Raw genomic sequence first — 11,040 nt, forward strand, 5'->3', positions numbered from 1 at the left:
TCAGACACTGTTGAGCGTCATCACGGCTGTACAAAGGAAGGAGGTCATATCTTCTTATGGCAACGGCGTCATAACAGTTATTGATCCGGTTGTTTCACCTCCTGTTCACCTACATAGCTGACCACCATGTCTAGCAGACTATAATCAAGGATGGGGGACATTTAAAGAGGACCTATTATACTCATTTTCAGGTGCATACTTGTATTTTGGGTTTCTACTAGAACATGTTTACATGCTTTTTAGACGCTTTCTCATACCGGCTCTGCTGGTCAGCTGGCCCACTCTAGCCGCTGGGCAGGTATTATGCAAATGTGTTGCTTGATGACATCACCACGTTACGGAAGAAAGGGCAGGACTTCAAGCAAGGCGTTTCAGGCAGTTTAATAGGTCCTCTTTAAATGACTTCAAAGTTGCTGCTACTGATAGTAGCTTGAACATGGGGATTAGGTTCAAAATAAAGATAACTCAGCTGATGAATGACTGCTGTGTTTCCATTAGTTGTCATACTGCAAAATCCTGCATTGTGCTCTTCTTTAGAACCACACATTGGGTTTGTAAACATCCTACTTGTGTATCTTTATTTCACTGACACTGGGATGAAATTAGTCTGAAATTTCTTAAAGGAATACCAGACTAGAAAGAGGATTTTGGGAGAACAAATTCCTTCTAATTATCCAAATTTACAGATTAATGTCAGACATGCTGACATCATCACATTCCTGATTGGAAAGTTAGTTGGTTTGATAGTTGATGCTTAGTTTTTGATTCATAACTATTGTAAATGACAAACTCTCTCACAAAGCAGGCACTGAAAATACATACATGAAGAATTAGATTATTTATACATGCACAGGACTACATGTAATAATGATGTTATCACAAATACTAGTAAAAATATGTCTGACGGCTTTCTAATGCATCCCTGTAGACATTTGTCTAGAGCTTTTGATTCTTGTTTTAAGGGTTTAACTAATACATTAAGTGGCTCCCCTACTGATTCATCACTTATGTGATGGATTCAAGTCTTGATTGCTCACCAACATCTTAAGTTATTTGTCGCCATCTGCTGGACATATTTCAGTTATGGAAAACACATGCTGTGAACTTGTGAAACATTGGGAGGCGCTGTGGGTCCACTGTGCAGCCTCTACAAATAGAAAGCTTTTTATTGCCATGCAGCCTCTACTGTACCTATATAGACATTTTCATTGTCATTCTGTTGCTAGGGCAACAACTTTGGTCCAGGTTTATTTCCTGTCAGCTACTGCATTAACAAACATTGCAACAGGAAATACAAATATGTTGCCATGTTTGAAAAAGTCTATACTCAATATTATATTGACACCCTTTAAAACACAAATCTTGTTATTTAGATCTGAGTTTTGCTCCCAATTTAGCAAATGATATCAGGTGAAGAAATTGGTTTCATTTTAACCCCATTTGCTAGTTGTTAGTCTTTTTCTGCAACGGTCTAAACTTAATTCACATCCAAGCTTTCAGATTGCGCTAAATTGGCAGTGTTTGTTATATAAACTGTGAAATAGGGACCTTTTGTGTTTACTTGCAAATGCTAAGCTTCACAGTATGTCTCGGTACTGCTATGCTTGGACTGATTTAGTAAAACAGTTTACAGTAGGGTATTACAAAGATGCAGAGATGGCACTTCCAGGAAAAATTTAGCAAATCATAGCTGCCACATCACTATTGTTAGGTTGCCTCTTTTTTACTAGATTTCATGTCCATGAGTAAAATCTTTTGTTTTCTTCAAGAGGTTGAAAAGAAATATGGCATCACTACCTTGAAGAGAACATGTAGATGCACTTCCAATTTATGTAAATGTAAACATTTACATAAATCACTTTTTTTTTTATTCAATTTACTAATTCAAGTTCTTCCTCTCGTAGCATTCACACCAGACATTAAATGCAGTTCTATTTCAACGATGAGGCCATCTATAACTCCTCGTCACACACCAACTGACTATTATACACAAGCAAAAGACTGAATACACGTAGAGGGAAAATATAGAGCGGAGCTGATTATGTGCATGTATTCTTTATCAAAAGGGAATAAGACAAACAGAAAAAGACAATTTAAACAAGGATTTTTTTTATTTTGACAGTGGTACAAGTTGCTTGCAGCAGCATTCCTGTTCACAGTCACGCCTAAAACTTCTGGAACTGCTTCTTGGCTCCAGCGGCCTTCGTCACTTTGAGGACGTTGAACCTCACGGTCTTGCTGAGTGGTCGGCACTCTCCGACGGTGACGATGTCGCCAACTGTGACGTCTCTGTAGAAAAACACCACAATAATGATATCAACAGGTGGTTGGGGTACGGTTGTCCAAGACCAAGCTTATAAAGATTTAGCAAAGTTTGAGCAGAAGCTGCATCAGTGTTTGCCATAGGCAGTATCGTCACAGCTTCTTGAGCTTGGAAGACCATCGTGAGAAAAACATCATTTGCAGCAAGTTGTGATCACATGAACCGACATTAAAACAGACCTATAGTAGAACAATTATATTGTAAACATGTTCAAATTGCTACATTGTTTTCCAGACTTTGCATATACATTTGTGAACTATCCAAGTTTGGAAAGCAAAACAACAATTTGACTGAACCCTGAATAAAAAACATTTGAGCAGCATAGTACCTGAAGCAAGGAGACAGGTGGACAGAGATGTTCTTGTGCCTCTTCTCAAAGCGGTTGTATTTGCGGATGTAATGCAGGTAGTCACGTCGGATAACGATGGTCCTCTGCATCTTCATTTTGGTCACCACACCTGTAGATCACACATACAAAGAAAGTTGGTTATCACTGCAGCTTTCTATGGATATTGCAGTGAACACTCAATTTTTTTTATAGGATCGTCACTTCACTACATCAGTGTTGCCATTAGGCACTATCGTCAGAACCCATAGGGCTTGGAAGACCATCGTGAGAAAAACATCATTTGCAGCAGTGACAAGAAAAAAGAAAGTGAATATGAAGTTTGTGGTAAGTTACCCTGTAAAGACACTGGTTCTGGCTTAGGTTGCTTCACCTGTACAAGGATATGTTGATTTGTCAGGAAAATTACTAACCTTGTGCTCAAGAGCAAAATCAATACTCACATTCAAGACTTGAAGTATCCTGTACACTTAATGTCAAAAGTAGCCAAAAGTCTTGTCAATGTAATCCGTAATTAAGTGTCACTGTTTGCACATTATATTTCTGGAATAAGTGTAAGATAATGAAAGAATTCTCATTATAGTACAGTTTTGTATACTTTTGAGTATTGATGTTACTTTGTGTGCAGTTTTATTATTAAATTATAGCAGAGAGTGATGTTTAAATAACAGCAAGTTCTCTGTTGCAGCATCCCAAGCCAGTGCCAGTGGGGTAGTATTTAACTATAAGTGTACAGTATACTGTAAAGTGTTAAAACTTACCAGAGAGGATACGGCCACGAATGGAGACATTACCAGTGAAGGGGCATTTCTTGTCAATGTAAGTGCCGTCAATAGCCTGATGAAAATAAAAAATATATTGTTAGTGTCATTACTCTATACATATTGCTTAGTTATAATAGCAATAGTCATTTTTTTTTACTATTTTGTGACTGCATCAGCATTGCCATAAGGCATTATCGTCAGAACCATGAAGGCTTGGAAGACCATCGTGAAAAACATCATTTGCAGCTATTAAAAGGGAACATAAAAGCTCCAGTTTTCTACATAACTTTCAGGACAATTCAAAAGTGTACCTCTCTTGGGGTTTTGAAGCCCAGACCCACACTCTTGTGGTAGCGTGGGAGCTTCTCCTTCACCTCCTTGGCACCATCAGCGACCAGAACACGCTTCTTGTTCTGGAAGATGGTGGGCTGCTTCTGATAAGCCCTCTCGGTCTGTGTGGAACAAGGAGATCAACATGTTAGGACCGTGTAGAGGAAGCACTGAGGAGGTATCCAGTCACAGGACACCGCCCGGCCTCGCTAAGTTAGCTAGTTCAACAGTCACTTCCTCTTAGGAGGAACTGAAATAACCATTAGTTGAAATTAAGCATCATTAAAAAGGTTAGAGGGGGTTTGTTTTGATGTGAATCGTTGCAGAGTGCAGTATAAACAAAGCAATGCACTGTTAATGAAGAGTTTAGTGGAAGCACGCTAAGCTATCAGTTAGCATCCAGGCTAGTGTAACGTCACACGAGGGGATGCTTCACTTCAACAACAAATCACATATAACCCGCTCAATGTGGTTTTAAATGGCTCATTACGGTGTATAAACATCATGTAAAGCCACATAGTTCTTTATCCGGCTAAATACGTTTATTAAAACGCACAAAACATCGTTTTAGATTCACCACGCCGCTTCGCTGAACGTACTTGTGCATCCGCCATCTTTGCCTGCCGAGTCGTAAAGAGGCCTAAAGATGCGCGCGACGGACGGAAGAGCACAAGACACAGGAAGTGACGTCTGCAAAAAAAAGGCGAGGCTCCAAAAATAAACACATTTTTTTTATTGTTTTGTTAACTTTACCAAACAGATAGACGCGGTATATATATTGTGTAAACACGGCCTTTAAATAAAAAAAAATTTAAATTATTTATTTGCAGTCCAAACTCTTCCATAGAATAGATCTATAAAACGTCTCACCTACACTAGTGATGGGAATTACGGCTCTTTTTAGTGAGCCAGATCATTTGGCTCAGCTCACAAAGAAGAGCCGGCTCTTTCGGCTCCCAAACGGCTCTTCATTTTACCACTTCTGCCTTTTATAATTCAGCCAAATATAGCGTTGTTTTGTGACAGGCAAGAATAATGCATGAATAATTAATTTTTCAGGCATAATTCATTTATTTAGAGAAAAGCTCATTTCTTTGTTGTCTCAGTTATTACTGTATCATTTTCAGGACATGTCATTTAATTTTTGGATGTAAATATGCATAAAAACTGGTCACTGTGCAGACTATGCAGCACATATGCAGTGAAACAGAAAGAGGAATAATGCAGATAGGTGATGCAGATCCTTGTGTGTGTGGGTTGATTTTGCGTTGATCTGTTGGTAATGCCAGTAGGGGGATCGCGCTCCTCTTCCTCACTCAATACAGAGACGAGTGAAGGGAAGAGCTGCGTGTGTGATTTATTCATCCTTCTCTCTCACTATTTCCCCTGTTTAAGGGGCACAACATTTTGACCTATGATTAGTATGTGTTCACATATATCACTTAAATTATTCAATATAATTATACTAATCCTTATAATTTCCAGAATACCATAATTTTACATGCTGCTTCATTTCCGCGCACCACACTCCTCTAACTTTCCGCGCATCCCTGCCCCTCCCTGCTTGATTGTATGATCCTTGTCTGTCATAACCTGATTGGTCGCACAGACGTCATTAACACAACATTCAGTAACAGTAAGTGCATGAAGTGCCCCTAGCTCGGAGAAGATCATCCTATTATTCTGCCTTGAATTAATTTAAAAAAAAATTAAAATAAAAAAAAACGTCTCTCATAGTGCGTGTCCGCAGGGGCGTTTTTTATCGCGAGGGGACGCGACGCTTCCCAACATTGGACGCTTGGTGGGCTGCCCTAGAAACAAGGCACTCGGCTCCTGATTGGACGAACGCTTTCCCGCTGTTGGCTGCTGCTCTCAAACCGGAACCAGTATGGAGGCTCGTTTGGAAACTTTCTTCTCTTATTTCACGTAAATAGTTCACTGAAATGTGTTTCTGAAAACATTTGAGGCAAATAACCCATGCAGTTGCCGAATCTGTCTTTATTTTGGCTCGACAACGTTTAGTTTAAAAGATTATCGGGAGTTTCGAGAGGCGGCGAGTCGCGTCGGACGCCCGTGATTTGCATAAAGTAGCCAGGACCTCAACTTCATGCAAATGAGGAGCGGGCTTCCTGCACGCCTAGTCTCTCGAATCGCGACGCCACGCTACCGGAATGCATTGCGCGGCTTCTTGCATAGACAATGAATGGGGAGCGTGGAAAGCACGGAGCCTGTGGACACGTACCGTCAGACGGGAGATGGCTCCTATCGTTCACTTAAAATACCCGGGCTCTTTGAACCGGCTCGTTCGCCACCAACATATCACTATATTCAACGTCATGACGTCACATGAGTCCTGACGTCATGACTTTACGTGATATTATGATTGCACGGAAGCGCTGAACAACAGACAACAAGATGGCATCACACCCGGGAGGCGGCGATCAAGGTAGCATCAATTATATATTGTTTTTAAACTAAACTGAGTGTGACAGTGTCGCCAGTAGTGTGGCAGACAAAGCTAACCTCACACTTTACATGCTATCTCTTGTTGTGTGGCTGCAGCTTGTTTGTTTCCCTCCAGTACCAGCAGCTGAACTGAGGTTAGCACTATGGCTAACCTCAGAGTGAGTTAGCAAATAACAAAACCGAAACTCACGTATTAAGAGACCAACGTTACGACCTTTCACCCAGACAATGTCAAGGTCCCTCTGTGTCTCTGGCTCTGTACATGTCTAATGTGATGTAATTAACGACAATATTGACTAACTTTGGTTAAACTGACTTCGCTAATGTTAGCCTAATTAACTCTGCTAACAACAAGCTAACAGCATTTTGTTCTGTATCTGTTTCTGCAAGTGTCTCTGTTTACAGACAAAGTACAGTAGTAAATATAGGTTTAACAACAAATGATCAACTGAATCTAATGTTTTTTTATCTGTTATTTGAAGTATGGCTATTCAAATCAATTAAAACTGTATTTCAGACACACAGGAGAGTCCATAGCAATAAAAGAAAAATAAACAAACAAAAATACAAGATAAGACCACAGCAGTTCATCATTCAGTTCATATGTAGGCTATCTCGCCAGTGTTTTCTGAGCCTCTATGAGTGCCGACTAGTGCAGCTCTTGCTCGGGCTGGTTAAAGCCTCTATGATGCTGTTCTCTGACTCATCCACACGACACATCTAAGTAAACTAATCTAAGCAAACTCTGTTGAAGTGAGTGTAAACACACATGTTATACCAGCACTTCAACTATTCACTCATTTATTTCTAATATGATTCAAGATTCACTTTATTATCATTTCACTGAGTATTTGCATACACAGAAGGAAGTGAAATATTGTTTCTCCCCCGTCAGTGCATTAAAAAGGATAGAATAAATTAGTATTCAAATTAACATATCTAAAAATAACAATAGAAAAATAAAATAAGTAAACGTTTCAGACACGATTTTACACAATTTGCAGTCGTGTTTAACAGCAGAGAAAAGTGCATTTATGTCCATAGTAAAGTGCTGTTTGCATTACTGTTCCAAAAATTGTCTTTGACGTGTGACAAGCTTTAAAAACTGTTTCTGTGTTAATGCTGGGGGGTTGGATGAGAGTGTGTTGGGAGGGGACACTTCCCACAAGCCTAACCGCTTGTTGGAAGAAGCTGTTCAGCATCCTGCTGGACCTGCAGCAGATGCTCCTGAACCTCTTCCCAGACGGTAGTAGGGAGAACAGGCCGTGAGAAGGGTGGTGAGGGTCCTTGATGATGGAGGAAGCCCTGCGAATGCAGCGCTGCTGTTAGAGCTCCATCAGGGAATGAAGAGGGGCACCAATGATTCTGCTTGCTGTCTTCACTATCCTGTTTAGCTGCCGTCGTTCGTATGCCCTGCAGCTCCCAAACCAGGAAGTGAAGCTGTATGTTAGGATGCTTTCAATGGGGCCCCTGTAGAAGGAGTTGAGGTGATGAGTCGGGAGACCTGCCCTTCTGAGTCCCTGGAGGGGGTGGAGCCGCTGCTTGGCTTTTTTGATGACTGTTTAGCTGGTTGTAAAACAGTATCCGCATTTGGATGATTTAACACTGACCTTTGTCTTTCAGGCAATACTAAAGACCATATACTGGAAGTAGGAGCTGTTTTGTTAAAAGAGTGAGTATACACATGTATTATACATTTGGGTTTCTCATTATTGAATGGGACAAACAGTCAGATCATACTTTATTGCTGTCTGTCTGTGTTCCCCCTGTGTAGTTTCATCTACGAGCGGGTTCAGCGGCATGGAGATACTTCAGTGACCAGGGCACAGCTGGGTGGAGGAGAGCTATGTGACCCAAACCACAAGAAGCTCGCCATGTGCTTGCAGCAGATTGGAGATGAGCTGGATGGAAATATAGAGCTCCAAAAGTGAGATAGCTGCCTGTGTGTCACTTCCATCAAATTTCAAGCCTGAAGAATTATTAATGAGCGGGTTTTTACTAGTAATAACTGTATAATTAGCCTGTCTTTAATCGCTAAATGTTGTTTTCCCCCCCAGGATGATAAACAACTCTTCGATCAGTCCCACTAAAGACATGTTTATGAGAGTCGCCATTGAGATCTTTTCAGATGGAAAATTCAACTGGGGCAGGGTGGTTGCACTGTTCTACTTTGCCTGTCGACTCGTCATCAAAGTGAGTTTAGCATCTCTGTTCAGGGTTCCTACGCAGTATGGAAAAGTATGGAATTTGATTTGAATAATTTCCAGGTCTGGATAAGTATGGAAAAAAGAAAAGAGAGTATGGAATTTTGAAATGGAAAAATGTGTAGGAACCCTCATTATAAAACAAAACAAAGTTAGACATATCTGTATTATGGAATTATGATTGAATAACAAAGACCTTAAGCCTGACGCATCTCCCATTCACACCTTCTCAGGCTCTTGTGACCAATGTTCCCGATATCATCAGAACAATAATCAACTGGACCATGGACTACCTCCGGGAAAATGTGATCAACTGGATCAGGGAGCAAGGTGGCTGGGTAAGAGGCTAGCTAATGCAGTTCAAACTCATCATTTATTAGTAATAGAGCTGCTGCTCCTGATTGCTTGTTTGACACATGCTCATATCTGTTGTGTTCATGATTTCTAGGAGGGTATTTGGTCCCACTTTGGCACACCCACATGGCAGATGGTGGGAGTTTTCGTGGCTGGTGTTCTCACCACTGCTCTAGTCATTCGCAAGATGTGAGGTGTTTGTGACGAGCAGACGTGAAAGATGGGAAGACGGACGCCTGAGGGAAATTGGGACGGGAACGGGAACATCTGAAAGAGAACAGAAAGAAGTTATGGCAGAGTGAACAAGTTGAATAGGAAGAGCTTGTATTGGGACACGAAGAGCCAGTCTTCGTTCCTGTCTCCCTTTCATTTCCAAGGATTGGGAGTTAGACTGAATGCACTGTCGCACCCATGATTCCTGTGCCACTGAGGAACTGAGCGGAGCATGATTACATGCTTAAAATGGGGGGGAGGGGTGGAGAGTTTGTCAGACTTTAACAGGGAATGCATTTTAAGTAATTTATTTTTTACTTGGTACAGACAAAAGTAGTCATCGCATTCTGTTTTCTGCCCATAAAAATATATGGACTGAACATTTTTGAAATTTAGAGTTTCCTTTTTTTGCTTTATTTTCATTTCATTTTCGTTCCATTCAGATTACTTTTCTGATCTTCCCGCTCTCCATCCACCTCATCCCGGTGCCTGTATGCTAGAAGAAATCCATCTTCATATGTATCTGTGAGTGTTAACTGGTGTAAATCTGTAATGATCTGCTAGCAATGAACACATTGGACGGTGGTCACATCCCACCGAGAGAGATATTTTTGCAAACGTTTATTAGATTTACTAAGCATATACATATATACCAAGCAAATGACACATCCAATTATATTTGGGCTCAAATAAACCTGAATAATTTCTCTCCTTGAATACACAACTCAACCTTATTTCAGTGGTTAACAAAAGTGCCACAACAGGAATTTGTGTACAAAGTTATATTACGTTAAGCATTGTGACCTTAATGTGGCTCCCACTTAAAACAAACAACCCTGCCTATTAGTGTCTGTGACATTTCCCGTGGTCTATGGAAGATGTTGTACCACAGATGCAGAAAGCATTGGATTGCTCACAGATGCTTACCTCACTTCACACATACCGTACTGTACTTTTACTTGAGATATTCAAACTGCAATCTTTATCTACACAGCAAATGGCTTTTTATACATACTTCTTTGTTTGTCAGTGCCTTGGTGTTTTTTTTACTATGAAATCACTTTGATATTCTCAACTTTTCACCTTTTTCTATCACATTTGTAAAGCTCAAATTAGTTTCCAGTCCCCCCTGAAAATCATTTTGCTGTGATCTTGTCTTTGTAATATGGAAAATAAATCTTATAACTCTGATTGTGGCTATGGGTATGTATAATTAGTGGAGGGATGAGGATAATCAACAGGCTTACAGTGGTACTTTCACCAGCTAGAGGCTGCAAATCAGCATGTTAGACTGCTAATGTTAGCATTTAGCTCAAAGAACTGTTGTGCAGCTTCACAGAGCTGCTATCATGGTTATAGACTCTTAAGTGTTATTTAACTGCATTAACAGTGACAATACATATCAAATGTGGATTGAAGGATATGCTAGGATATTGGTAATTATGTGCTCAGCCCATTTAATGACAATCTGCCAGTTTGCAAAGTTGGTATTTTAGCCTGTAGGAACATGTTTTGAGACACTACACAAGTGTACAGGGTTCATAATATGAGGAGCATTTATATGCTCAGTAAATGTAATGGTTATGTTTGTAGATTCTGATATTGCTTGTGCACAGGTGGAAAATATGGTCTGAGGACCGTGCTAGAGGAAATGTCAGGGGGTCACCAAAACCACTGAGATTCAACCTCCAAGCTCTCATGAATACCCCCTGCAAATGTCATGGAAATCCAGGCGTTGCAGTATTTTCAAAGTAAATTCAAGTAAGAAAACAGCTTTCATTTTGAAGTTGTCGTTTCAAGGGGATTTTTGATCTCACGGTGGCAATAGAGGAAAGATCAGCGGGAGGTCAGCATTATTACAAATGGTTCTCTGGGGACTATGATCTTCTGTATCAAACATAATGACAGTCTGACCAGTGCTCTGACAGCTTGCTGAAATAATGTTCAAACAGCATTTATAACATAGAAAAGGCTATTTATGTTTAATGTTATATGATGTTATTAGAAGTCAAAGTAAATTCCAGATAAGTGAATTAGAAC

General features: G+C 40.3%; 2 protein-coding genes and 3 non-coding genes across 5 annotated transcripts; 1 reads left to right on the top strand and 4 right to left on the bottom strand.

Annotated features, from left to right (window-relative positions):
• Positions 1–2,092: 2,092 nt before the first annotated feature.
• On the bottom strand, positions 2,093–4,502 carry rps11 (ribosomal protein S11). Its single transcript, XM_074656071.1, has 5 exons — positions 4,363–4,502; positions 3,745–3,885; positions 3,431–3,506; positions 2,652–2,781; positions 2,093–2,289 (listed from the first exon to the last, which is right to left on the bottom strand). The coding sequence occupies exons 1-5, from the start codon at positions 4,375–4,377 to the stop codon at positions 2,166–2,168; spliced, it is 486 nt and encodes a 161-aa protein (XP_074512172.1). The 5' UTR covers positions 4,378–4,502; the 3' UTR covers positions 2,093–2,165.
• LOC141781654 (small nucleolar RNA SNORD35) lies at positions 2,382–2,465 on the bottom strand. Its single transcript, XR_012596915.1, has one exon. It is a non-coding gene; the product is annotated as a small nucleolar RNA SNORD35 (small nucleolar RNA).
• LOC141781674 (small nucleolar RNA SNORD35) lies at positions 2,874–2,957 on the bottom strand. Its single transcript, XR_012596934.1, has one exon. It is a non-coding gene; the product is annotated as a small nucleolar RNA SNORD35 (small nucleolar RNA).
• On the bottom strand, positions 3,597–3,678 carry LOC141781653 (small nucleolar RNA SNORD35). The gene has a single exon (XR_012596914.1). It is a non-coding gene; the product is annotated as a small nucleolar RNA SNORD35 (small nucleolar RNA).
• Positions 4,503–6,105: 1,603 nt separating the features above from the next.
• baxa (BCL2 associated X, apoptosis regulator a) lies at positions 6,106–10,191 on the top strand. The gene is made up of 6 exons (XM_074656115.1): positions 6,106–6,209; positions 7,853–7,901; positions 8,004–8,156; positions 8,287–8,422; positions 8,667–8,771; positions 8,882–10,191. Exons 1-6 carry the CDS (start codon positions 6,179–6,181, stop codon positions 8,978–8,980), a joined length of 573 nt encoding a protein of 190 aa, XP_074512216.1. The 5' UTR covers positions 6,106–6,178; the 3' UTR covers positions 8,981–10,191.
• Positions 10,192–11,040: the final 849 nt, after the last annotated feature.

The sequence above is a fragment of the Sebastes fasciatus genome, chromosome 13 (assembly GCF_043250625.1).
Source record: "Sebastes fasciatus isolate fSebFas1 chromosome 13, fSebFas1.pri, whole genome shotgun sequence".
NCBI lineage: Eukaryota > Metazoa > Chordata > Actinopteri > Perciformes > Sebastidae > Sebastes > Sebastes fasciatus.

Coding starts and splice junctions, on each gene's coding strand:
- rps11 (XM_074656071.1), bottom strand. Junction 3,507..3,744: donor GCTTCAAAACCCCAAGAGAG/GTACACTTTTGA, acceptor TATTTTCATCAG/GCTATTGACGGCACTTACAT. Junction 2,290..2,651: donor CACCTGTCTCCTTGCTTCAG/GTACTATGCTGC, acceptor GTTTTTCTACAG/AGACGTCACAGTTGGCGACA.
- baxa (XM_074656115.1), top strand. CDS start 6,179: ATGGCATCACACCCGGGAGGCGGCGATCAAG. Junction 8,157..8,286: donor GGAAATATAGAGCTCCAAAA/GTGAGATAGCTG, acceptor TTTCCCCCCCAG/GATGATAAACAACTCTTCGA. Junction 8,772..8,881: donor TCAGGGAGCAAGGTGGCTGG/GTAAGAGGCTAG, acceptor CATGATTTCTAG/GAGGGTATTTGGTCCCACTT.